Below are 27,888 nucleotides of genomic sequence, written 5' to 3' on the forward strand. Positions count from 1 at the left end.
GCACCCTAGAAAAACAATCCTGAATACTGACTTGCACAAAAATCGTAACTGCATACGTTATTCACAATAACATCAAAACAGATTGAATGTCTAACAATAAAGGGACAGTTAACCTATGATAGACACTTACCTAAGAGATTACTGTGAATCTATGAAAATTGAGAACTATGGCAACACATAAATTTATGCTATAATAATGCTGAGTGAAGAATATGATTATTATTTTATGTAACCCTGGAAACCCTACAAAAACCCTGACCCCCCCAATATCCAATAAACTAAATTGAAAGGAACACACATCAAATTTCTAAACTGAATGTGTCTGAATGGTAGAATAACAGGTCATGTTTTCTTCTTTTTCTTTCCTTTTACTGCGTTTTCCAGATAAAAAAAAAGTTTTAAGGAATAATGCATGTACATGTAAGCAAATGATAAGGTAAACAAATGTGGTGTAATAAGTGTGTATGCCACATATATTTAAGAGTTCTGAGGGAAAAACACAAAGTCAGGTGCACGATAATCTTAATTACATAAACAAATGTATCTCTGTGGATGAAGACGTCTCCTGCTTCATCCCACTCATCTCGCGCAACTACATTACTAGAGAATTCTTCAAAAAAAACCCCACATAACTGAGTACAGCAGTTCCTGAGGTATGCCCTTCAGTTGCTCCCCCATATCTACAGGACAACGCGTAGACTCCTGAACATGGATACGGATCCCCACCACAGGGCCCTATTTCTCTGGCATAGCTTGCCGTCCATCAACTCCAGCTCACGTGCCGCCACAGAGGCAGAGCCACTTAACATTTCTCAAATTTGAGATGTTTTATGTTACTTTTCCCTTCGTCTGGAATGTTCTTCCTTTTGTGTCCAGTAATAGTCCTACTCTTCCTTCAAAGTTCCACTCTACCACAGGGTCATCCCTGACCAGACTCAACAGAGATGTAAGCACAGTCCTCTCTTTGCACATCTGGCACATGCTTTTTTTTTTTTTTCTAACGTTTATTTATTATTGAGAGACAAAGACAGAGCATGAGCATGGGAGGGGCAGACAGAGGAGGAGACAGAATCTGAAGCAGGCTCCAGGCTCCGAGCTGAGCCCAACGTGAGGCTCAAACTCACAAACTGCTAGATCATGACCTAAGCCGAAGCTGGACACTTAACTGACTGAGCCACCCAGGCACCCCTGGCACACACTATTAAATATCCCTACAGTGAATGTGACACAGCACAGGACTGACTTCTGGCTCCAAGTCCATCTTCCAGACTATCTACAACGATTTCTTTTAGGGCCCATTCCAGGTTTTGTTTTTGTATCCTGAGATCCTCAGACTGTTCTCAGCACCAAATGTTTGCTGATTAAATGGGAACAAGCATACCTGTACTGGTCTCACCCAAGCCAAGGAACAAGGAATGGCCTGAGCCGGGAGCTTTGTGTAGCAGCACCTGCAAGAGATGATCACAAACCCCAATATTCCATCATGTTTTAAAACTGCATTTTATGGAATCTCTAATCCACTCTTGATTTTAGCTGTTTACAGCACTTCAGACTATTTTACTCATGCATCTTTAAATTAATGCCTTACACTTTAAAGCATTCTAAGTAATAAAAATTTTAAACATCATAGTCCTTGAAACCCATGCAATTAAAATATAGGTAGGAACAGACCAACCTTCATGCTATATAAATGCAATTCTTAGCATCACCCCAAGAATCATTTTCTTAATAAGAGATTGTTTTTTAGAGTCTCATGGTCCATTCAGATTCAGTCATGTGAAAGAAGACCTAAGAGATTATAATCCCAACATGAAACTAAGGGACCATATGCCAAGTTCATTTGCACTAAAAAAAAAAAAAAAAAAAAAAAAAGGGATGGAAGAAAGGAAGGCAAGAGAAAAGAGCAATCTTAACCCCATGCAGCTTTAGCATTATGAGCATTATGATTCAAAACTTAGTAATAATTTAACCAGATTTGTTAACTCACTTGAGAAACCTTAGGGAGGACTTCTGAACAGTTCCAATATTTCCAAAGTCTGGGTAGAATACTTCAACTTCCTGTTTCCCGAGGACTTGATGGATAATGACCCGATACCACCACTTATCCTCAGAAATCCTAACACAACAGAGATGTCCCGGCTGGATAAAATACTCCGGCATGGCATATCGATCAGAAACCAGCTGATTGGAATAGCAGCGCCTGTAGAATTCCATAAAACAGGGAATTTCAAAGAGGGAGAAAATATCATTTGATGCATCAAGACCAAGAAAGTCTTGGCAAAAAGCAAGGGAAAAAAAATCCTCCTTTTTCTGATTGGTTAATGCTTATTAATACCAACTAATTTTATTTTCCTCTTTCTTTTCCAAATCCCTTCTCTTCATCAATAAACTTCTTCACATGGAAAGTTATACACTCATTTTATCTCATATTCTCTGAACAAAATGCAATCCAACTTTATTCGTCAGCACTTCCTAAAATAGACATTTTTAAGACACCAATGGCCCCTTAATTCCCAAATCCAATAGCCTGTCTCGCCAGCTTTCGATGTACTTCTTTCTCTGCAACATGACCCTGATCCTATCCTCTTTCAAACTCTATCCTACTTAGTTTCCAAGACACTATTTTCTCCTACTTCTTCTCTGTCAATAATTATTCTTATATTGGCTCTCTAATTGCCTTTAAAGTTTAGGTTCCCTGGGATCTTACATTTATGAAGTATAAAATAATAAGAGCTCAGGCTTTGAACCCAGTCACATGAGCTCAAATCGTGACTCCATCATTTACTAGCTGTGTGACTTTATCTTTCTGTGCTTCAGTTTACTTGTTGAGCATGGAGAGGACAATAAAACCTTAGCAAAAATAGATGAATGCTAAGCACAGAGTCCAAATACAGTTAAGTACCCATTAACTATTACTATTCTTTCTGTATACCATCTCATCCATTTTCATATCTTTATAACACTACAAATAAAACGATGATTCTCCATCTTGATCTTTAAACTCTGAATCACTTCGGAACTTTAAAACTTTATTTCCAGCTGTACAGAGAAGATGCTAGTTGTTCCCCAATTTTCATTCTCCTAATAGAATCCCGAATTTTAACTGAGTATATAGCCATTCAGACTTCCCAGACTCCTTAGCATTTAGATGTGAATACAAAGTCCTGAGCAATGAGATGTGAGAAAAAGTGTGCATGATTAGGATGGTAAATTTTATGTGTATTTTACCACAATTAAAAAAAGTAAAAGTATAGAAATTCTAGCTCATGTCTTTCAAAGAAAACGGCACATCTCCAACCACCTACCTTCTTCTCATTCTCCTTCCCACTGGCTGAAATGAGGATCTCATGGATGTGATGGCGAGCTACATGCTGGACCATGTAGATGGGGCAACACACTGTCTGGGACAGCAAGACAGAAAACACTTGTGTCCCTAACACCAGGGAGCTACCTTATCCACCTTTACTGCTTACATATGGACTACTATGGGAAGAAGAAATAAATTTTTATCTTTTTTAAGCTACTATGTCTTAGGCTAAGTTATGTCTCTATAGCAGTGGCTAAACCTAATCCTAACTATTACTGTCCACTCAACATTGTCAATTCACTACTCCATGGTCACCTTAGATGCACCAGGTGTAAACTTCTAGCCCCGGCTCAAACCTACTCAATCTCTAAAGTCAACACAGGTTTCATATTCTCCTTTTCTCCCTCATCCTTCTCAAACCCATTCTTGTCACCAAGACCTGACAACTACTTCCCCAAATTTTTTCCAATTTCTTTCAACTCTCACTCTCTTACCAAGAATAGCATATTAATGGATGCTCTCCTGTTCACTCACCCATCTTCCACACTGCAACGAGAGTTATCTTGCTAAAATACAAACCTGTTGATGCCCCTACCTTCTTAAACCTTCAGAGGCTCCACACTGTCTACAGAATAAGTCAGAATTCCCGCCCATGGTGTTCATACTCCAGCTCTTCCCCAGTATTCCAGTTTCACATTCAGTCACTGTCACCCAACCTCATGCAGTGGTGCTTCACTTCCCTCTTTGTTGCTCCCAGAACACCACGCTACTCTGTTGTCAACAGTGGCCTTGGTGCCAGCGATTGGATCCACACATACCCACTCACACCTTTTTGACTGGAAAATTCTTACTTGTTTTTTAAGCCTAGTTCAAATATCTCCTTTTGTGAAGCTTTTTTCCACCTTCAACAGGCAGAATTACTGCCTCATGCAGTACCCCACTTATCCGCTCTCTGTATCCCCAGATAATCGTGGTGTTCACAAAGGCAAAGACCATGTCTGTCTTCTCCTCATACTGCTCATGCCCAAATCCCAAGCACACAGCAGATGTGGTATTAGTAACAATAGCAGCCAACAGGTGAGCTAGACTCCATTCTAAGTGCTTGAATCTTCCCAACTCTGTGAGGCAGGTATGAGTACTATCCCTACTTTGGAGATAAGGAGACTAGGCCCAGAGTTAAAAGTAACTTCAAGGCCATAGAGACAGTACGTGTGCTTTAAAACATGTACTAAATCTTACAGGCATACTGGAATGGAATATATAATATTTTTACTAAGTGTTTATTATGTGACTTACATTATACCAGGTGTTCTTGGGTGAGAGGAGTTGATAATGCAGTAAAATTAGATTAAAAGATGGAATGCTCTTGGATAAATACATTATTCTTATATACGACATCAATGTAAAAATCAGACACTGTTGTTCATGAATAAATCTAAAGTGACTGCAAATGTACACATTTTACAGGGTGTTTTACTAAGAAAGGACATGATATTTCGGCAGATAAAAGAGATTAACTAGAGTAGTCGTTCTCCAAGTGCAGTTCACAAACCCCCAGGACCGTGATGCCCTTTTAACAAGTCCATAAGGTCAAGACTAATATTTTAGTGTTACTATGAAAATAGTTATTTGCCCTTTTCACTGCATTAACATTTGTAATGAAGGTGTAAAAGCAAGGTGCCTTAGCCAAATCAAGGCAGTGTCACCAAACTTTACTAGCAGTCACTTGTCACCGCCATGCACTCACATTAAATAAAAGACAAAGAAGAAGAAAAAAAAGAGGCCAATGTCACGTAAGAATGTCCTTCATAAACCAATAAAAATTAAGTATATTAAATCTCAACCACTGAGTGACCATCTTTTTAATATTCTATGTGACAAAAAAGGAAGTAATAGACACATAAAACACTGCTCAAGTTGTCTTAAGAAAAGCAATTATGCATCTGAGAACTGAACTAGCTGTTTTTGTGGAACATTTTTACTTGGAAGAGGAACTAGACATTTTTTTCATGGAACATCATTTTTGCTTGAAATGACTACTATCAAACTATGTTTATTCAGACTTGAGTATCTGATGCACACTTTCTCAAAAATGAAGTGAGCCCGTCACTTCAAGAAAAACACTGACAGTATTTGTCATCAATGTTAAAATTCAAGACTTTCGAGTGAGAATTTAGATTCTGGAAATGTTGCATCCACCACGAGTTTGACAGCTTCCTAATACGTAATACTTCTCTGATGAGATCAGTGGTGATATTAAAGAATGTGATTTTTTATACTATGTGATGAAATGTGTCAACATTTGGAAGACCTACATAACGCAGTGAACCAGTATTTTCCAATGCATGATGTTTTGAAATTATACATGAAGGTAAAAGATGCTTTCAGGGCTGGTTACACCGAGTGCCTTATGCTTGCTTTAATGTTCTGCTATTGCTGTCTTGAAATACTTAATAATTTTACAACTTGGAGACTTGAATTTTAATTTTGCACTGGAACCTGAAACAGCATAACCAAACCTGAATCTGTTCAAAGTACAAAGGAAGATCAATGAATTTTAACAGCAGTGTATGAAAAGCTCAAATTCCACATTGCAACCAATCTTTAAGAAACTACCACTTGTCAAGTTTTGGAATGTTCACAAATTTCCTTAAATATCAAAGATTATTCACAAATTTCTAAAAAGGCTACTAAAATACTCCTTTTCCCATGAGGACAAAGGGGAACCGTCTTGCAGTGTAGGTAGGAATGCAAACTGGTGCAGCCACTTTGGAAAACAGTATGGAGGTTCCTCAGAAAGTTAAAAATAGAACTACCTTATGATCCAGAACTTGCACTACTAGGTATTTACCCAAAGGATACAAAAATACAGATTCAAGGAAGTATATGCACTCTGACGTTTATAGCAGCATTATTAACAATAGCCAAACTATGGAGAGAGCCCAAATGTCCACTGACTGATGAATGGATAAAGAAGATGTGGTATATATATGCAATGGAATATCATTCATCCATCAAAAAGAATGAAATCTTGCCATTTTCAATAATGTGGATGAAGCAAAAATGTATTACACTAAACAAAATAAGACAGTCACAGAAAGACAAACACCATATGATTTCACTCATATATGGAATTTAAGAAAGAGATGATCACATAGGAAGGGAGAAAAACAGAGAGAAACCACAAGAGACTCTTGAATACAGAGAACAAACTGAGGGTTAATGAAGGGAAATGGGTGGGGGATTGGCTAGATGGGGGATGGGTATTAAGGAGGGCACTTGTGATGAGCACTGGGTGTTGTATGTAAGTGATGAATCAGTGAATTCTACTCCTGAAACCAATATTACACTGTATGTTTAACTAACTAAAATTAAAATAAAAATTTGAAAAGAGGGGTGCCTGGGTGGCTCAGTCGGTTGAGCATCCAACTTTTCATTTTGGCTCGGGTCATGATCCCAGGGTTATGGGATTAAATCCCACATCAGGCTCCATGCTGAGCATGGAGCCTGCTCAAGATCCTCTCTCTCCCCCTCTGCCCTTCACCCCCACTCACATGCTCTCTAAAATAAAAATAGGTTTTTTTGGCAAAAGAAAGAAAATACTCCTCTTCACAACTATGTATATCTGTGTGACCAGATGTTTTCATACACTACAATCAAAACAACGAAGCTCAAGACATTAAAGATGAAAGCAGACATTAAAATCAAACTTTCCCCTATTAAGACAGATAATAAAGAGATCAGCAAAAATGTAAAATAATGTCACTATTCTAATTTCCAGAAAGTAGTTACTGTTCATAGAAATATGTTATTTATATCCACACAAATGGACTTACTGTTTTTTTAAACAAAATTTTTTTACATGCTGCAGTTTTAATTTCAAAGATAAATATCAGTAAACAAAAGCTCTCAAGTCCTTAACTGCTAAAAGCTCTAAAACCAAAATGCTGACAAGTACTGATTTAGAATGAGATACATGAAAAATACATTGAAAACAACAGATTCCTACCGCATTTCAATCATCATGTCTTCAAGTAACTCTGATGAATCCCTGCTATAGATTCGGATGTAGAATTGACTAGGAGAGATGATATACTCCACAAAGACCCCCACAAGGGTACTGGTATCTAATGGTGGCAGTCTGCATAATTTCTTGTCCCGTACAGCATCTGGTGGGATATCATGGTTTGCAATTGCCAGGCTGAGCTGTGACTTATCAACTTCCACTTGCTGCAAGTTAAAAAAAGAAATAAAAGAAATCTTTGGGTGAAATTTCAAACTCTATGATGACATTTCCCTAAGTATATTTCATGAGTCATCTTTATCAGAATCACCTGGGAAATTATAAAAACAAAGCTTCTCAGGCTTATTCCAGACTTACTAATTCAGAATACCTAGAAGTGGGACCCATAACTACGTATTAAAAAAATTCCCTAGAGGGGTGCCTGGGTGGCTCAGTCAGTTAAGCAGCCGACTTCGGCTCAGGTCATGATCTCGTGGTCCGTGAGTTCGAGCCCCACGTCGGGCTCTGGGCTGACAGCTCAGAGCCTGGAGCCTGTTTCAGATTCTGTGTCTCCCTCTCTCTGACCCTCCCCCATTCATGCTCTGTCTCTCTCTGTCTCAAAAATAAACAAATGTTAAAAAAAAAAAATTAAAAAAAAAATTCCCTAGAGGGTACTGGGTGGCTCAGTCAGTTGAGTGTCTGACCCCAGATTTCGGCCCAGGTCATATCTCATGGTTCATGACATTGAGTCTCATATTGAGCGTGGATCCTGCCTGAGATTTCTCTCTCTCTCCCTCTGTCCCTCTCCCCAGCTAGTGCTATCTCGAAACTTAAAAAAACAAAATTCCCTATCATCAAAACAGTATGGTATTGGCACAAAAACAGACACTCAGATCAATGGAACAGAACAGGGAACCCAGAAATGGATCCACAAACATATGGCCAACTAATCTTTGACAAAGGAGAAAGAATATCCAATGGAATAAAGACAGTCTCTTCAGCAAGTGGTGCTGGGAAAACTGGACAGCGATATGTAGAAGAATGAACCTGGACCACTTTCTTACACCATGCACGAAAATAAAATGGATGAAAGACCAAAATGTAAGACAGGAAGCCATCAAAATCCTTGAGGAGAAAGCAGGCAAAAACCTCTTTGATCTTGGCCACAGCAACTTCTTACTCAACACGTTTCCAGAGGCAAGGGAAACAAAAGCAAAAATGAACAATTGGGACCTCATCAAAATAAAAAGCTTCTACACAGCGAAGGAAACAATCAGCAAAACTAAAAGGCAACCTACAGAACAGGAGAAGATACTTGCAAACAACACATCAGATAAAGGGTTAGTATCCAAAATCTATAAAGAACTTATCAAACTCAACACCCAAGAAAACAAATAATCAAGTGAAGAAATGGGCAGAAGACCTGAATAGACACCTCCCCAAAGAAGACATCCAGATGGCCAACTGACACATGAAAAAATGCTCCACATCACTCATCATCAGGAAAATACAAATCAAAACCACAATGAGACCTTACACCAGTCAGAATGGCTAACATTAACAACTCAGGCAACAACAGATGTTGGAGAGGATGTGGAGAAAGGATCTCTTCTGCACTGCTGGTGCAAATACAAACTGGTGCAGCCACTCTGGAAAACAGTTTGGAGGTTCTACAAAAAATTAAAACTAGAACTATCCTACAACCCAGCAATTGCCCTACTAGGTATTTATCCAAGGATACAGGTATGCTGTTTCAAAGGGACACATGCACCCCAATGTTTGTAGCAGCACTATCAACAATAGCCAAAGTATGGAAAGAGCCCAAATGTCCACCGATGAATGAATGGATAAAGATGTGGTATACACACACACACACACACACACACACACACACACACACACACACACGGAGTACTACTCGGCAACCAAAAAGAATTAAATCTTGCCATTTACAATATGTGGATGGAACTAGAGGTTATTATGCTAAGTGAAATTAGTCAGAGAAAGACAAATACCATATGACTTTACTCATATGAGGACTTTAAGACACAGAACAGATGAACACAAGGGAAGGGAAGCAAAAATAATATAAAAACATGGAGGGGACAAAACATAAGAGACTCTTAAAGAGAACAGAGGGTTACTGGAGGGATTATGGGAGAGGGGATGGGCAAAATGGGTAAGGGGCATTAAAGAATCTACCCCTGAAATCATTGTTGCACTACATGCTAACTAACTTGGATGTAAATTTAAAAAATTAAATTAAAAAAAATTCCCTAGGTGATCCTTACCTACAACATATGAAAACTGCCTTATGAAATTAAGAGTCAAAAGTATGTTATACAACTGCCCCATTCAAAATTGAAAATATGGTACTTTAAATATTCAGGCTAAACGAAGACAGTCTTCCTACCCAACCCTACCAACAAAGGTAACTTTAAAGAATAAATTTCACACTAATCTTCCAATCAACAATAGTTTCTCTGGGCACCTGGGTGGCTCAGGAGGTTGAGTGTCCAAGTCTTCATTTCGGCTCAGGTCATGATCTCACAGCTGTGGGATGGAGGCCCACATTGGGCTCAGACCTGAGTGTGGAAGCTGCTTGGGATTCTCCCTCCCCTGCTCTCTCTGATCCTCCCCCATTCACATGCTCACCTGCACTTTCTCTCAAAAACTTAAAAAAAAAATTATTTTTATATTTTTTAATTTTATTTTTTAAAATTTACATCCAAATAAGTTAGCATATAGTGCAACAATGATTTCAGGAGTAGATTCCTTAGTGGCCCTTACCAATTAGCCCATCCCCCCCTCCCACAACCCCTCCAGTAACCCTCAGTTTGTTCTCCATATTTATGAGTCTCTTCTGTTTTGTCCCCCTCCCTGTTTTTATATTGTTTCCCTTCCCTTATGTTCATCTGTTTTGTCTCTTAAAGTCCTCATATGAGTGAAGTCATAAGATTTTTGTCTTCCTCTGACTAATTTCGCTTGGCATAACATCCTCCAGTTCCATCCACGTAGTTGCAAATGGCAAGATCTCATTGTTTTTGATTGCCGAGTAATACTCCATTGTGTGTGTGTGTGTGTGTATACACACACACACACACACACACCATGTCTTCTTTATCCACTCATCCATCGATGGACACTTGGGCTCTTTCCATGCTTTGGCTATTGTTGATAGTGCTGCTGTAAACATTGGGGTGCATGTGTCCCTTCGAAACAGCGTATCTGTATCCCTTGGATAAGTACCTAGTAGGGCAATTGCTGGGTCATAGGGCAGTTCTATTTACAGTTTTTTGAGGACCCTTCATACTGTTTTCCAAGGTGGCTGCACCAGCTTGCATTCCCCCCCCCCCCAAAATTGTTTTAAATAGGGTTTCTCAAACATTTTCATTCTAAAATCTATTATTTTCCTTTAGACTTTTCTCTCACCCTCTATAAAATATGTAGCAGTCTCTTGAAACAAAATGTTTTCCTTCCATGAAAGAAGCCAGTTACAGACGATAGAAGAAGTGTAAGCAATTAATTCCTTAATAACAACAAAATAAATAACAGAAGATGAGAACACAAAAAAGGAAAATTGTGTGTGGAAACGTAATGAAAAATAAAAAATAAATACACCCTATAATTGAGTACACGAGCAGGGGCAATTTGCAGCAATTATTGAGACATATAGCTAAAACAAAGCTCCTCAAATCTTCCCTCTGAAGCCCTTAAGGGTTTTCCAGCCCACATTTTCAAAAATATGGACAGACCATTGGCTTTATCATCCTGAGAAAACTGGCAAATCTTCAAACCCATCTGAAAACTTTAAAATGAGAGTTGAAAGTTAGTTATACAAAAGATCGAAAACAAGAATAAATGCCGTATAAGGTGATTTCAGACCAAAACTCTGCTCTCTTCTAAAAAATCATGCATCCTGAAACAAGATTTTCCTGAATAGAATTTTGATGTAAGGAAATACTCATTTAGGGGTGCCTGTGTGGCTCAGTCACTTAAGTGTCTAACTTCAGCTCAGGTCATGATCTCATGGTTAGTGAGTTTGAGCCCATTAGGCTCTTTGCTGTCAGCACAGAGCCCACTTCAGATCCTCTGTCCTCTCTTTCTGCCCCTCCCCCACTTTCTCTCTTTCTCAAAAATAAATAAAACATTAAAAAAAGAAATATTCATTTAGTTACTTTCCATAATGCTGATCTCCAGTGTACAAAGTCTTTACACCTACTCACCAGCTGTAAAGGCTTTACCACCAGATTAGGCTTTTTGCAAATCTTCTTTTCTGGCTCTTTAGGGTTTTTAGGAAGACAATCCCAGGCAGTCTCCTTGATAGCAGCAGTAGACAGTGAATTTCTAGGGGGACTGGAGACACAAGCTTTGACTTCTATTTTCTTATCTGATTGAACTAAACATGAATTTTTGACTGATGAAATGGGTTCATCTGAAAAAATCAACAGAGTAGCCTGTGGACAGCCATTATAGTAATTTGTCTAACTGTTACAAAGCACATTCTATGGCCCAGGCACTGGGCAAATAATGACAAATGAGAGATATGAAGCTAACTTTATAGACCTTTCAGTATGGAGAAACGAAATGAAGTTCTAGATGGGAACAAATCTTAAATTACTTACATTGGCAGGGAAAGGGCAAGTTTCTTGAACTTTGGTTAAAGGTTTTGTTTTTCAATATCCTGATTTCAATTTACTTCCTGCTCAACTTTCGCAGTGAATATGCATAGTTACTTAATGTATTAATGTGACTACTGAATATCCATAATATAATGCCTTAATTTTTAGGGGATTACCAAATCAATCACATATTGTGTTCAAATTTACATGTGTATGATGATTTTAAGAGACTGACACCTTAAAACAGACCCAGATAGACCTAAAACCATAGTGGCTCCTACAGAAAAACTAGTAAGTGCACAAAGATGGAGGTACAAGAATGTTTATCACTGTATCTTTTATAATGACAAAAAATAAATACACTCTATATGTCTGTCAACAGGAGACTAAATCAATTATAATACAGTCACATAAAAGAATTATATGTAGTTAAAAAGGATGAAATAAACTTACATATGCTGATATGGAAAAACATCCATAACATACGAAGTATAAAAAGAACTTATATATATACAGAACACTATCTTATGCAAGAAAATTCTACATGTAATAAATAACTATGGTACTATACAAGAGGTCCAGAAAAAGACCTATTAAAATAATTACTAGTTACCAATCTACCTTACTGGAATTTTTAAACAAATATTGCTTTTATAATTTTTTTAAAAATCTACGTATGCTTACATATTCATTGAAAAAAATCTCAAAGACCAATAAAAATTCTAACAGATTTTTTCAGGGAAGTAAAATGATGGGAAATATTCATTTTCAACTTATTAAAATAACATGAGTTATTTACACATTATTTATAACTCATGTTATTTTAATCAGAAAAATCAACAAAGTGGGTATGTTTATATCAAAGATACATTGATATTCTGGAAAAAAGTTGCGATCCATCAAAACCACTTTTAGAAGCTTATAAAAATACAAGGACAGTTGACCCTGAACACTGCAGCATTTAGGGGCATCAACCCCCAATGCAGTCAAAAATCGCATATAACTTTTGATTCCCCCAAAATTTAACTACTAGAGCCTACTGTTGACCAGAAGCCTTATTGATAATATAAATAGTTGATTAACATATATTTTATGTATGTATTATATACTATATTCTTTTTTCCCTCCATTACAGTTTATTTTTTTAATATCAAATTTATTTTCAAATTGGTTTCCATACAACACCCAGTGCTCATCCCAACAGGTGCCCTCCTCAATGCCCATTCTTAGAATAAAGTAAGCCAGAGAAAAGAAAATGTTAAGAAAATCATAAGGAAGAGAAATTACATTTACAATATTATACTGATTTTACCATAAAAATCCACATATAAGTGGACCTATGCAACTCAAACCCATGTTATTTAAGAGTCAACTGTACCTTACACTACTATAATTTGGCAACATGTTACCACTGAGGGAACAAAATAAAGAATACACGGAACCTCCCTGTATTAGTTCTTAACAGTATATAAGCCTACAATACTCTCAATAAAAATTTCAAAAGAAAAACCAAAAAAAACAAAAATCAAGTGCCTTAAATGCAGTGTGGTATCCTGAAGTAGATCCAAAAACAGAAAAAGAACAATTGTGAGAAAGCTGGTAAAACTTAAATAAAATCTACAGTTTAGCTAATAATAATATATCAGAATTAATTTCTTAGTTTTGATAAATGTATCATAGTAATTAATGTAAGATGTTAATATTAGATGGATGAAAGGCACAAGAGAATCTATAATACCTTTGCAACTTTTCTGTAAACCTAAGATAATTTTTAGTTTTAGGTTTGAAAAAGTTTGTTTAAAAAACAAATACATGTGCTAGGTTCCAATGCACACCCATTTATCAAAAATGTCCTTGTATTTCTTAAAAGCTTTCTGATACACAGCCAGAGTTAACAACCGCTGATCTAGCACTTCCCCATCAGATCACTGTTTCAGAAAACTGGTTTCTTCAAAGTTATAGAAAAATCTGGATAATGAAGAAAGTATATTTTAAAAAGTCAGATAGATGGTCTTTATTAATAATACCGATTAGCCTTATTACAATAAGTATCACCAGAAAGGTCATCATATACAAAATGTTTTCAAGGCTAATGTGTAATCTGTCTGGTTCATATGCTTACAATAAAGAATATTACATAATCATGCTTTATTTTCCTTGTCCTTACAAAGACAATTAAAACTCAGGTTAGCATCTCCCAGCATACTCCAGGCCCATACCCACTTCAGCTACAGACAACTCACCGGGGCACCCACTATGCAGAGCACTCTGGGAACTCCCAACCCACACTCATTTCAGCTCCAACTGTCCCTCCAGAATACCCCCTGTATGAAGAGCACCAGGATCCCCTGGTGTGTACCTGCTTCAGCTCCAGCCATACCACCAGGGTAGTCCCAGCACAAAGTGCCATGGGACACCCAGCCTGTACCTGCTAAAGATTAAGCCAGCCAGCCAAAGCTGCCACACACACACAGTCTACATAGAGGATGTTCCGCATAAGGCAATTCCTTCAAGTCTAGGAGAAGTAGTTGTTCCACCTAATTCACAGGAAAACACAGAGCGTCAAATAAAATGAGACAGAATAACATACTTCAAATCAAAGAACAAGACAAAACCTCAAAAAAGAACTCAACAAAATGGAGATAAGCAAACTATCTTATAAATTCAAGATAATGATCATAAAGATGCTCACCTGACTTCAGAGAAGAGGGCATAAACTCAGTGAAACTTCAACAAACAGATAATATAAAAAAGAGCCAATCAGAGCTGAAGAATACAGTAAATGAAATGCAAAATACTCTAGAGGGAATCAACAGCATATCAGAGGATGCAGAAGAATGGATCAGTGATACGGAAAACAGTAACAGAAAGCACCCACACTAAACAGAAAAATGTTTTTTCAAATGAGGATAAGTTTAAGAGAACTCAGATAAGTTTAAGAGATCTCTTGGACAATATCCAGCATTCTAACATTCATATTATAGGGGTCCCAAAGAGAGAGAGAGACAGAGAGAGACAGCACACACACAGGCGCACAGAAAAATAACTTGAAAAAATAATAGCTGAAAACTTCCTTGACCTGGAGAAGAAAACAGACATCCAAGTCCAGGAATCACAGAGAACCCCAAACAAGGACGCAAAGAGGTCCACATTAGTTAAAATGTCAAAAATTAAAGATAAAGAGAAAATCTAAAAAGTAGCAAAAGAAAAGCAACAAGTCATGTACAAGGGAAACCCCATAGGAGTATCAGCTCTGATGGGAATGGCATGGTATATTCAAACTGATGAAAGGAAAAAAAAAACAGTAACAAAGAATATTCTGCCCAGCAAGGTTATCATTCAGAATTTAATAAGAACTAGTTTCCCAGCAAACAAAAGTTCATCATCACCAAAACAGACTTACAAGCAATGTTCAAGAGACTTCTTTAAGTGGAAAGGAAAAGACCATAATTAGAAGAAAATTATAAAAAGGAAAAAGTTCACAAGTAAAAGCAAACAGAGAGTAGTAAATCAATCTCTTATAAAACTAGTATGAAGGTTAAAAGACAGAAGTAGTAAAATCAATGTTATCCAAAAAATTAGTTAAGGGCCTCATGAAATAAAAAGATACAAAATATGATATACACAAAACAAAAATGTCTATTTTTAGAATGTGTTCAAACTTACCATCAACTAAAAATATAAAATAGACTGCTACATACACAGGATGTTATATATGAGCCTCATGGTAATCACTAAACAAAAACCTCTACCAGATACACAAAAAATAAGGAGAAAGGAATCCAAGCATAACACTGAAGGAGGTCATCACAAGGAGAGATAGAGAAGAAAAACAGAAAACTATAAAAACAACCAGAAAACAAAAACAAAATGGCAGTAAGTACATACTTAACCAATAATTACTTTAAATGTAAATGCACTAACTGCTCCAAAAGACAAGGGTGACTGAATGGATTAAAAAAAAAAAAAAAAAAAGACATCTATAGCTGCCCATAAGAGACTCACTCCAAGCCTAAAGACATGCAGACTGAAAGTGAAGACCTGGAAAAACTTATACCATGCAAATGGAAGCAAAAAAAAAAAAAAAAAAATTTAAAGCCAGTGTAGCAATACATCAGATAAAATGGACTTTAAAATAAAGACTGTAATGAGACAAATAAGGGCAGTGTATAATGTTAAAAAGATCAATCCAACAAGAAAACAGCCATTTTAAGTATCTACACACCCAACACAGGAGCACCTAAATAAGCAAATATGAAAAGACACAAAGGGAGAAACTGATATTAACACAGTAATAGTAGGGGACTTTATCAGCTCACTTACATCAATGATCAGATCATTCAAACACAAAATCAATAAGGAAGCAATGGCTTTGAACAACACATTAAACCAGATAGACTTAATATATACAGAACATTCCATCCAAAAACAGAATATACATTCTTTTCAAGTTTTTTCCTTCTCTATATCACGTTAAGCCACACAACAAGACTCAATAAATTTAAGAAAACTGAAATCATATAAAGCATCTTTTCCAAACACAACAGTATGAAACTGGAAATCAACTACAAGCAAGACTGCAAAAAACACCAAAACATGGAGGCCAAACAACATGCTATTAACCAAAAAAATCAATGAAGTAATTAAATAGGAAATAAAAAAAAACAAAGACAAATGAAAATGAAAATATAATGGGGCGCCTGAGTGGCTCAGTCGGTTGGGCGTCCGACTTCGGCTCAGGTCAGGATCTCGCGGTCCGTGAGTTCGAGCCCCACGTCGGGTTCTGTGCTGACAGCTCAGAGCCTGGAGCCTGTTTCAGATTCTGTGTCTCCCTCTCTCTCTGACCTTTCCCCATTCATGCTCTGTCTCTCTCTGTCTCAAAAATGAATAAACGTTAAAAAAAAAATTTTTTTTTTAAAGAAAATGAAAATATAATGGTCCAAAATCTTTGGGATGTAGCAAAAGCAGCTTTAAGAGGGAAGTTTATAGGGATACGGCCCTATCTCAAGAAACAAGAAAAATTTCAAGTAAACAATTATTCTTACATCTTAAGGAACTAGGAAAAGAATAAACAATGCCCAAAGTTAGTAAGAGGAAGGAAATAATGAAGATGAGAACAGAAATAAATGAAATGGAGACTAAAAAGTAACAGAGTAGATGAATAATGAAAGCAAGGGGGGCCTGGGTGGCTCAGTCGGTTAAGTCTCTGACTTTGGCTCAGGTCATGATCTCACGGTTTGTGAGTTCAAGCCCCGCGTCGGGCTCTGTGCTGACAGCTCAGAGCCTGGAGCGTGTTTCAGATTCTGTGTCTCCCTCTCTCTCTGACCCTCCCCGTTCATGCTCTGTCTCTGTCTCAAAAATAAATAAACATTAAAATAAAATAATAATGAAACCAAGAGCTGGTTCTTTGAAAAGAGAAACAAGATTGATAAATCTTTAGCCAGATTCACCAAGGGAAAAAAAGAGGTTTCAAACAAATAACATCAGAATGAAACACAAAACAACCAACATCACAGAAATACAAAGGATTATAAGAGAACACTACAAAAAAATTATATACCAACAAATTGGACAACCAATGGACCATTAGAAGAAATGGATGAATTAACTAAATCAGAAAGAAACAGAATATATCAACAGACCAATTATTAGTAACAGAATTGAATAGGTAATCAAAAAACTCCCAACAAATGAAAATCCAGGACTGGATGGCTTCACAGGTGAAGTCTATCAAACATTTAAATAATTAACAGCCACTCTTTCGAACTGTGCCAAAAATAAAAGACGAAAGAGAGCTTCCATATTCATTCAATGAGCAAGCATTGCTCTGAAACCAAAACCAAAGACATTACAAGAAAGACAGAGAGAAAGTGTGGGGGGGGGGGGGGGGGAGAGTGAGAAAACTACAGGTTAATATCCCTGATGAACATACAATGCAAAAATCCTCAACAAAATATTAGCAAACCAAATTCAACAATATATTAAAAGGATCATTCACCACAATCAAGTGGTGGGATTTACTCCAGGAACGGAAGAGTGTTTCAATATCCACAAATCAATCAACTTTATATATCACATTAACAAAATGAAGAGATAAAAACCATATGGTCATCTCAACAGATGCAGAAAAAGCATTTGACAAAAATCTGACATCTGTTCATGATAAATTCTCAACAAAGTGTATATAGAGGGACATAATTCAATATAATAAAGGCCATATATGACAAACCCACAGCTAACATCAAAATCAATGGTGAAAAACTGAAAGATTTCCTCTCAGGAACAAAAGAAGAATGTCTACTCTTGTCATTTTTATTTAACATAGTACTGGAAGTCCCACCTACAGCAATCAGAAAAGAAAAAGGCATCCAAATTGATTATGAAGAAATATAACTGTCTCTACTCACAGATGACATGATACTATATATACGACACCTTTAAAACTCCACCAAAAATCTATTAGAATAAATGAATTCAGTAAAGTTGCAGGATACAAAATTAATATACAGAAATCTGTTGCATTTCTATACCATAATGAAGTAAGCTGAAACAAATTAAGAAAATGGTCCCATTTACAACTACACCAAAAAGAACAGAATACCTTGGAATAAATTTAACCAAGTGAAAGTTCTGTACTGTGAAAACTATAAAACACTGATGAAAGAAAATGAAGATGACACAAATGAAAAGATATACCATCCTCATGAATTAGAAGAACCAATATTGTTAAAACATCCATACTACCCAAAGCAATCTACAAATTCAATCCAATTCTCATCAAAATACCAATAGGACTTTTCACAGAACTAAACAAACAATTCTAAAATTTATGCAGAACTACAAAAGACTCTAAATAGCCAAAGCAATCTTGAAAAAGAACAAACCCAGAGGTATCACAATCCCAGATTTCAAGACATACCACAAAGCTATGGTAATCAAGAGTATGGTACTGGCACAAAAACAGACACACAGAGCAATAGAAGAGAGAGCCTAGAAATAAACCCATGCTTACATGGTCAATTAATCTATGACATAGGAGGTAACAATATACAATGGGGAAAAGACAGTCTCTTTGTGCAAAAGAATGAAAATGGACCACTTACACCAAACACAAAAATAAACTCAAGACAGATTAAACACCTAAATATGAGACCTGAAGCCATAAAGCTCCTCAAAGAAAACATATGCAGTAATCTCTTGGACATCAGCCTTAGCAATGTATTTATGAATATGTTTTCTCAGACAAGGGAAACAAAAGCACAAATAAAATATTGGGACTACATCAAACTAAAAACCTTTTGCACAACAAAGGAAACTATCAGCAAAACAATAAGGCAATCTCCTGGATGGGAGAATACATTTGCAAATGATATATCCAATAAGGGATTCATACCCAAAATACATAGAGAACTTCTACAATCCAATACCAAGAAAACACAGAATCCAAAAAAAATGGGCAGAAGATCTTAATAGACATTTTTCCAAAGGCAACATACAGGTAGCCAACAGACACATAAAAAGATGTTGACCGTCAGTAATCATCAGAGAAATGCAAAACCAAAACCACAGTAAGAAATCACCTTATGCCTTTCAGAATGGCTAATATCAAGACAAGAAATAGACAAGTGTTGGCAAGGATGTGGAGAAGAGAGAACCCTTGTGCACTGTTGGTGGGAATGTAAATTAGTGCAACCACTGTGAAAAACACTGTAAAGTTACCTTAAAAAAATGAAAAATAAAAATAACATATGATCCAGTATTCCACTACTGGGTTATTTGCCGCCCCCCCCAAAAAATGAAAACACTAATTAAAAAAGATATATGCTGGGCACCTAGGTGGCTCAGTCAGTTGAGCCTCCGACTTCAGCTCAAGTCATGATCTCTCGGTTTGTGAGTTCGAGCCCCATATCAGGCTCTGTGCTGACAGCTCAGGGCCTGAAGCCTGCTTTGGATTCTGTGCCTCCCTCTCTCTCTGCCCCTCCCCCCGTTCATGCTCTGTCTCTCTCTGTCTCTCAAAGATGAATAAATGTTAAAAAAATTTTTTTTAAAAAGACATATGCAACCCTATCTTTACTGCAGTATTATTTACAGTTGCCAAGTTATGTAAGCAACCTAAGTGTCCATCGATAGATGAACGGATAAAGATGTAGTATATATACAATGGAATATTACTCAGCTATAAAAAGAACGAAATCTTGCCATTTGTGACAACAGGGATGAACCTAGAGGATATTAGGCTAAGTAAAACAAGTCAGACAGAGAAAGACAAATACTGCATGATTTCATTTATATGTGGAATCTAAACACCAAAACAAACAAAAATGGAAACAGAATCATAAATACAGAGAACTGGTAGTTGCCAGAGGGGAGGATAACAGGGGAGGAGCAAAACGGGTGATGGGTATTAAGAGGTACAAACCTTCAGTTATAAAATAAATAAGTCACAGAAATGAAATATACAGCATAGGGAATATAGCCAATAATATTGTGATAATATTGTATAGTGACAGATGGTAACTACACTCATCATGGTGAGCACAGCAAAATGTATGAAATTGTCAAAACACTATGTTGTACCCCTGAAACTAATACAAATGGATGTTAACTATACTTCAATTTAAAAAGAAAAAATCAGGTTTGCATCATATTGTGATTCAACTCACCAGGTGGGAGTGGCTTCATATCAGCATCAAACACCAGTAAGTCTTGTTCTCCTTCCCTGAACTCAACACGCAGAATGTCACTAAGAGCTCCAACGAGTTCTGTCACATTTAAGAAGCCCAATTTTTTTGGTGAAAGTTGCTCTTTAAAGATTATCTGTCACAAAAGAAACAAAAATAACATAAAACATTAGATAAATGGAATACAATATATACAGATACATACACAAATTAAAACAATGTCTTAATTTTGGTTTAGTCAGGGGCGCCTGGGTGGCTCAGTCGGTTGAGCATCCGACTTCAGCTCAGGTCATGATCTCACAGTCTGTGAGTTCGAGCCCCACATCGGGGTCTGTGCTGATGGCTCAGAGCCTGGAGCCTGCTTCGGATTCTGTGTCTCCCTCTCTCTCTGCCCCTCCCCTTCTCATGCTCTGTCTCTGTCTCAAAAATAAATAAAAACATTAAGAAAAAAAATTTTTAAAAAATTTTGGTTTAGTCAAACTAAATTTGTAAGGGTCAGCAATCTCAGGTATTAAAGGCTTGTTTCCATATAGGTATAATCCAAACCTAGAGACCTACAACATAAAGCTTCCAGGCCAGTTTCAACTTCCTTTTAAAGTATATGGTGGGGCACCTGGGTGGCTCTGTCAATTAAGCCTCTAAATCCTGGTTACGGCTCAGGTCATGATCTAACAGTTTCATGAGTTTGAGCCCCATGTTGGGCTCTGCACTGACAGTGTGAAGCCTGCTTGGGATTCTCTCTCTCCCTCTTCCCTTCCTCTGCTTGCTGTCTCTCTCAAAATAAATAAATAAACTTTATAAATAAATATAGTATGTGGTACAATGAAGTGAAAATCAGGGTACTTTTTACCTCCTGTTCTTAACAATGTCTAATTATAAAGCAAAAGAATAAAGGGGGGTACACAAAATACAAAAGTCATAATAAAACTTGATATTTCTCAGTTTTGAAAGTATTCACTACCATTTTCAACATGCAATAAAGTAATATGATTTTAAAATATTTCCTTAAAATTCTAGGATTTCACCCTAGAAGCTGAGATGAATAAGCAGGTATCAGTGTATCACCCACAATATTGTTTCTCTTGCCTTAGGAAAAAAATTATACCAAATAAAAAAATGTATATACAGGGTATATACTAAATATGTTTGGTTTAAACTGCACAGTAAATTGGAAGTTTGCCCTTTTTAGTAAGATCTCCTATTAAATTGTTCAAATTCTTGGAGCATCTGGGTGGCTCAGTCAATTGAGCAACTGACTCTTGATTTCAGCTCAGATAATGATCTCATGGTTCATGAGTTTGAGCACCACACAGGGTTCTGCACACCCTCCCTCTGCCTCTCCCTCTCTCTCCCCTATTCTCAGGCTCCCTCTAAAGAGAAAAAAATGTTCAAATTGTCAAACTTTTGTCTCCCTAACTAAGGTAAAGCAGTTGAGCTATTCATAGTTCTTTTTCTGTTCCTCCAACTTCGAGTAGGAAATAAACTTTCTCTGGCTTAATAACCTTAGGGAAAAATCAATAGAAACACAGAAAGCAAACCCTCTAAAAGAATGGACCTCCAATAGAGGATGGGACAGCTGTATACCTTCTTGTTGATGGATGCTGAGACCCAACTCTACTCTTTTATGACTTCTCCCAAAACACTTGAAAAATGAGGGCCCAGCATCAGCCAAGTCATGGTTTTAAACGGTCATTAATATCACCTCTATAACCAATCGTGAAAATACCAAGAGAGAAAGGCTTGGTAGAAGACAGGGGACACGTAATGGTAAATGACACTGTATCTCTACTTTTTTTAAAGTTTATTTATTTTGAGGGAGAGTATGTGCACAGGGGAGGGGCAGAGAGAGAATCCCAAGCAGGCTCTGCACTGTCAGCACAGAGCCTGACAGAGGGCTTGAACTCACAAACCATGACATTATGACCTGAGCCAAAATCAAAAGTCCAACACTTGACTGACTAAGCCACCCACACAACCTTTATGTCTCTACTTCTTTGCACATTACATATTATGACTTCTTTACCTTTTATGTTCATTAGTCTCTTTAATGGTTTCTTTACCTTGTCTGTAAGTACCTAGTACTATGAACATGCAAGTCAGTCAAATACAAGACTAGGATGGAAAGGATTTTATTACTTTTTTAATACATGATATTTAGAAGGTTCAAAAAAACATACAGCAAAAACTAAGTCTCTGGCCCACTCCCAACCCTCAGTGGTCCAGGAGATCACTTCCCTGGAGGTAACCATTATTACCAGTTTCTTGCACAAACCAAAATCACCAGTTTCTTAGGCAACTTTCTAGAAATCGTCAAAACATGAATACACATCATGCTTCAACATATATTTATTGTGCCCATTTTTGCTTTCAGTTAATACAGAGAGAATTCCGTATCAGTACATGAAAAATTGAGTTTTGCTTTGTGATTCTGAAAATCAGTTTTAGTAAGTTGGTTCTGTCCACTGATTGGTATGTCAGATATATTTTTTCCTAATTTCTTTGTTATGCCTCCAGGTTGATACAGACTCCCAACCATAAGCAAGGAAGAACTGATGTATTTCTACTCCCACTTTCCTTGATTTCTCTCTTCCATCTCCAATTTTAGCTATATTATTTCTTCCATAGAGTTTATATTTATGCCTTCAAATATATGAATATTTCCTATTAACCTGATTTCATTTCCTCACTGTGTGGATTTTGCAGATGACATACTCATAGTGCAAACACTATTTTCTGCAAACTGACAGCTAGATCCAAAGGCTTGGTCAGACTCCTGCTCCATGACTGTAAGTGATGCTGTATTTATAAAGAGGCATGTAACGTCTAGCTGTCTCTTTTTTGATGGTGTTAGTAGCCATTCCTGGTCAATGCCTAGATCCACTATTTTACTAAGAGAAATTGTAGAGTGAAATTGTATCAATTCTTTTTTGTTATTTAGTTGGAACATTTTATAGAGATATGCTCCACTCATCTGCTGCTTGGTTACCCAGTCATACCAGATTATTTGGAAAACAGGGATAAGTGATTGGCTCCTTCTTTTAATCTTTTTTCAAGAAAATAAATTGGTACTCTATCATCCTCCAAGATAAACAATTAGTTTTTAATATCAGAGCAACTCAAAGAGTTAAACATACTTGGTGGGTTTCAAAAACACTGCAAGTATTATCATTATTGAAACCTCAACTAACTCAAGTGGATTCCTAAGCCATCCTGATGTGAACCTAGTCATTCATAAGCTTCCTTGCTAGTCTGGAATGACAAGACATTCCAGATTCTGCATATGCAACTAGACTATGTACACAATAAAAATTATCCCATAATTAATCCCATATATTCCATAATTATTCAATGCTCTATACAATACACAACAGTCTCAAAATTGAGTAACAGTACTAACATCAATACCATTAATAAAAGCAATCAAACTTTTTTGCCCGTGCTGACCCCTTCTCTTTCTACCATTCTGTGTAAATGTTCTTTATCTACATTGTCAGAGTATATAGCCATTATATATTCTCTCATTTCTAACTCTCATTTGGTCTTAGTTTTATAAGTAACACAGATTAATTCTTCTGTTGGTATCACTCAACATTTCTGGTTATCTGAAGTTCTTTGTCCGGTAGACTCCTTGAGAAGGGCTCATCAGAACAACAGTTCTTAAATTCTTACATGGTGATAATAGCTTCATTGGCTTTCTATAGTTCAAAGTCAATTTTGCTAGTTATAAAATCCTTGACCTACATTTTGTTTCCTTGAGTATAGGAAATATGTTACTCTCTTTTCTTCTAGTATAAAACACTACTGTGAAAATATCTATAACCTAATTCTGTCTCCCTTATAAGTCACTTGCTCTTTTTGTTTTAGATGCCCAAAGGACTGTTCTTTTTTTTTTTTTTAATTTTTTTTTTCAACGTTTTTATTTATTTTTGGGACAGAGAGAGACAGAGCATGAACGGGGGAGGGGCAGAGAGAGAGGGAGACACAGAATCGGAAACAGGCTCCAGGCTCTGAGCCATCAGCCCAGAGCCTGACGCGGGGCTCGAACTCACGGACTGCGAGATCGTGACCTGGCTGAAGTCGGACGCTTAACCGACTGCGCCACCCAGGCGCCCCAAAGGACTGTTCTTTAAGTCCAGTAATTTTGGTGTGGGTCATTCTGGTCAACATTCTCACATATGTCATGTGTTCTTTCAATATATAGTTTCACATTTTCCATTTCAGTAAAGTTCACTCAAATTACAGTTTTCAGTATTTGTTGTGTTCCATTCTTTGGTTTTATTACTTCTATATTGGCTCTTCTTGGCATGTTTTCAAAATCTGTTACTTTCTCTTAAATCTTTTTCTTTGTTCATTTTTTTCCAGCATTTTCTTATGAAAAATTTCGAACACAACAAAAGGTGAAAGAGTTAGACAGTGAACATCTACCACCTACCATCTACCACCATAATTATTAGTATTCCACTAAATTTGCTTTATCATCTATCAATCCATCCACCTACCAATCCATCTTATCTTTTTATACATTTCAAAGGAACCTGCCCTTCACCCCAAAATAAGTTAGCATGTACATAATTAGCTGAGTTCAAGATCTGTTCATTTTTTAAGGTAAAAATTTACATACAGTGAAATGTTTAAAACTTAAGCTTACAATTAAATTAGCTTTGAAAAAGTGAAAGTATTCAAGATCTAGAACATTTCCAACAGTCCAGTAAGTTCTCCCTTTCCCAGAGACAAACAACTCTTTTTCACCACAGATTAACTTTGGCTATTTTGCACTTCAAATAGAACACATCCAATAATACTCCATTGTGTGAGATTTCGCTCCACAGCGTTTCTCAGATTCATCTATGTTGGTTCATGTGTCAGTAGCTTATCTCTTTTTTAAAAAAATTTTAACGTTTATTTTTGAAAGACAGAGTGCAAGTGGGGGAGGGGCAGAGAGAGGAGACACAGAATCCAAAGGAGTAGTTTATCTCTTAATGTTGAATAAGTATTTCATTGTAGTAGAATGTATCATAATATCTTTATTCATTTTCCCATTGATGAATAATAGCATTTTCAGTTTGGGCTATTAAGCAAGTATAAAGCTGCTATATTATATAGAAGTCTTTGGCAGGAGCAGGGGAGCACAGGCTTTGATTTTTCTTGGGTAAATATCTAAGAGTATAATTCTGGGTCAAAGGGTACATATAAAATTATTTTATAAGAAACAGGACATTTTCCAAAGTAATTGCACCATTTTATATTCGTACCAAAAATACAAGTTTACCATCATTTGTGCTTTATGCTATTAATCACTCACATCTGTACATCTGTAAAGCGTTCAAATCTTGATGCAATTTAATGGAGTTGTCTGCCTTTCTGTAATGGAGCTACAGAAGGCTCTTTATGTATTCTAGATTTAAGTCTTTTAGATGATGGTTTTAAGTATTTCTTCCGAGTCTGTAGTCTGTGCCTCTCCCAGAGAGAGTTTTAATAAAGCCTCATTGTCAATTTTCCTTTAAACAATTATTGCTACGTCCTAAGAAAGAAACCCTTATCCAAACCCAGATTGTGAATATGTGTTTTCTTCTAGATGTTTAAATTTTCATTTGGGTCTATGATGCATCTCAAATTAACTTTTGTACACAGTATGAAGTTGGGGCTGAGGTTCATTTTTTTCCTTTATGGATATTCAGATGTTCCAGAATCATTTGCTGAACAGATTTTCCTTTCCCCACTTAATTCCTTTGACACCTCTGTCAAAAATCATTTGAGTGCATCTGAGTAGATCTCTTCAAGTATACTCATATATGACTAATCCGTGGGTTTTTCAAGATTTACACATAGCCTTCAGGAATTATAATGGCAAATGTAATGAATCTAGCAATTAATAACAATACTGAGACTTCTCAGCCATAAATGTGTTACAGCTCTCTATTTAAATTCTTCTCTGTAGTAGAGGCTAAAGTCTGGGATTGTGATGCTTCCAGCTTTGGTTTTCTTTTTCAATATTACTTTGGCTATTCAGGGTCTTTTGTGGTTCCATTCAAATTTTAGGATTGTTTGTTCAAGCTTTGAGAAGAATGCTGGTGCAATTTTGATTGGGATTGCATTGAATGTGTAAATTGCTTTGGGTAGTATTGACATTTTAACAGTATATTCTTCCAATCCATGAGCATGGAATGTTTTTCCCTTTCTTTGTGTCTTCTTCAATTTCCTTCATAAGTTTTCTATAGTTTTCAGCATACAGATCTTTTACATCTTTGGTTAGGTAACCGATGGAATGGGAGAAGATATTTACAAATGATGTATCAGATAAAGGGTTAGTACCCAAAATCTATAAAGAACTTACCAAACTCAAGACCTGAAAAACAAATAATCCAGTGAAGAAATGGGCAGAAGACATAAACAGACACTTTTCCAAACAAGACATCCAGATGGCAAACAGACACATTGAAAAGATGCTCAAGTCAACATCACTCATCATCAGGGAAATACAAATCAAAGCCACACTGAGATACCACCTCACACCAGTCTGAGTGGCTAAAATTAACTCAGGAAACAACAGATGTTGGTGAGGATGTGGAGAAACGGGAACCCTCTCGCACTGCTGGTGGGAATGCAAACTGGTGCAGCCACTCTGAAAAACAGTACAGGGGTTCCTCAAAAAATTAAAAATAGAACTATCCTATGACCCAGCAATTGTACTACCATGAATTTATCCACAGGATACAGGAGTGCTGATTCATAGGGGCACATATACCCCAATGTTTACAGCAGCGCTTTCAACAACAGCCAAATTATGGAAGGAGTCTAAATGTCAATCAACTAATGAATGGATATAAAAGATGTGGGTTATATATACAATGGAATACTACTTGGCAATAAGAAAGAATGAAATCATGCCATTTGCAACAACGTGGATGGAACTGGAAGGTATTATGCTAAGTGAAATAAGTCAGTCAGAGAAAGACAGATATCGTACGTTTTCACTCCTATGTGGAACTCAAGAAACTTAACAGAAGACCATGGGGGGAGGTAAGGGGGAAAAATAGTTACAAACAGAGAGGGAAGGAGGCAAACCATAAGAGACTCTTAAATACAGAGAACTGAGGGTTGATGGCGGGGGGGGGGAGGGGGGTGGGGGAGAGGGGGAAAATGGGTGGTGGACACTGAGGAGGACGCTTGTTGGGATGAGCACTGGGTATTGTATGTAAGCAATGAACCAGGGGAATCTACCCCCGAAACCAAGAGCCAACTGTACAAACTGTATGTTAGCCAACTTGACAATAC

The 27,888-nt window shown here is 36.9% G+C and overlaps 1 protein-coding gene across 1 annotated transcript in view; it reads right to left on the reverse strand.

The window, feature by feature from the left end:
* The window catches only part of TDRD5 (tudor domain containing 5), a 96,157-nt gene that overhangs the window by 30,845 nt on the left and 37,424 nt on the right, over positions 1–27,888 (reverse strand). The window contains exons 7-11 of the mRNA XM_047076461.1: positions 20,596–20,749; positions 11,537–11,745; positions 7,317–7,537; positions 1,988–2,200; positions 1,382–1,448 (exon numbers count right to left, since the gene is read on the reverse strand). Coding sequence (XP_046932417.1) covers positions 1,382–1,448; positions 1,988–2,200; positions 7,317–7,537; positions 11,537–11,745; positions 20,596–20,749 — 864 coding nt within the window. The remainder of the gene's footprint in view (positions 1–1,381; positions 1,449–1,987; positions 2,201–7,316; positions 7,538–11,536; positions 11,746–20,595; positions 20,750–27,888) is intronic.

The sequence above is a fragment of the Lynx rufus genome, unplaced genomic scaffold, assembly GCF_022079265.1.
Source record: "Lynx rufus isolate CCGP_SWC_20201006 ecotype Redwood Valley unplaced genomic scaffold, mLynRuf1.p SCAF_15, whole genome shotgun sequence".
Lineage (NCBI taxonomy): Eukaryota > Metazoa > Chordata > Mammalia > Carnivora > Felidae > Lynx > Lynx rufus.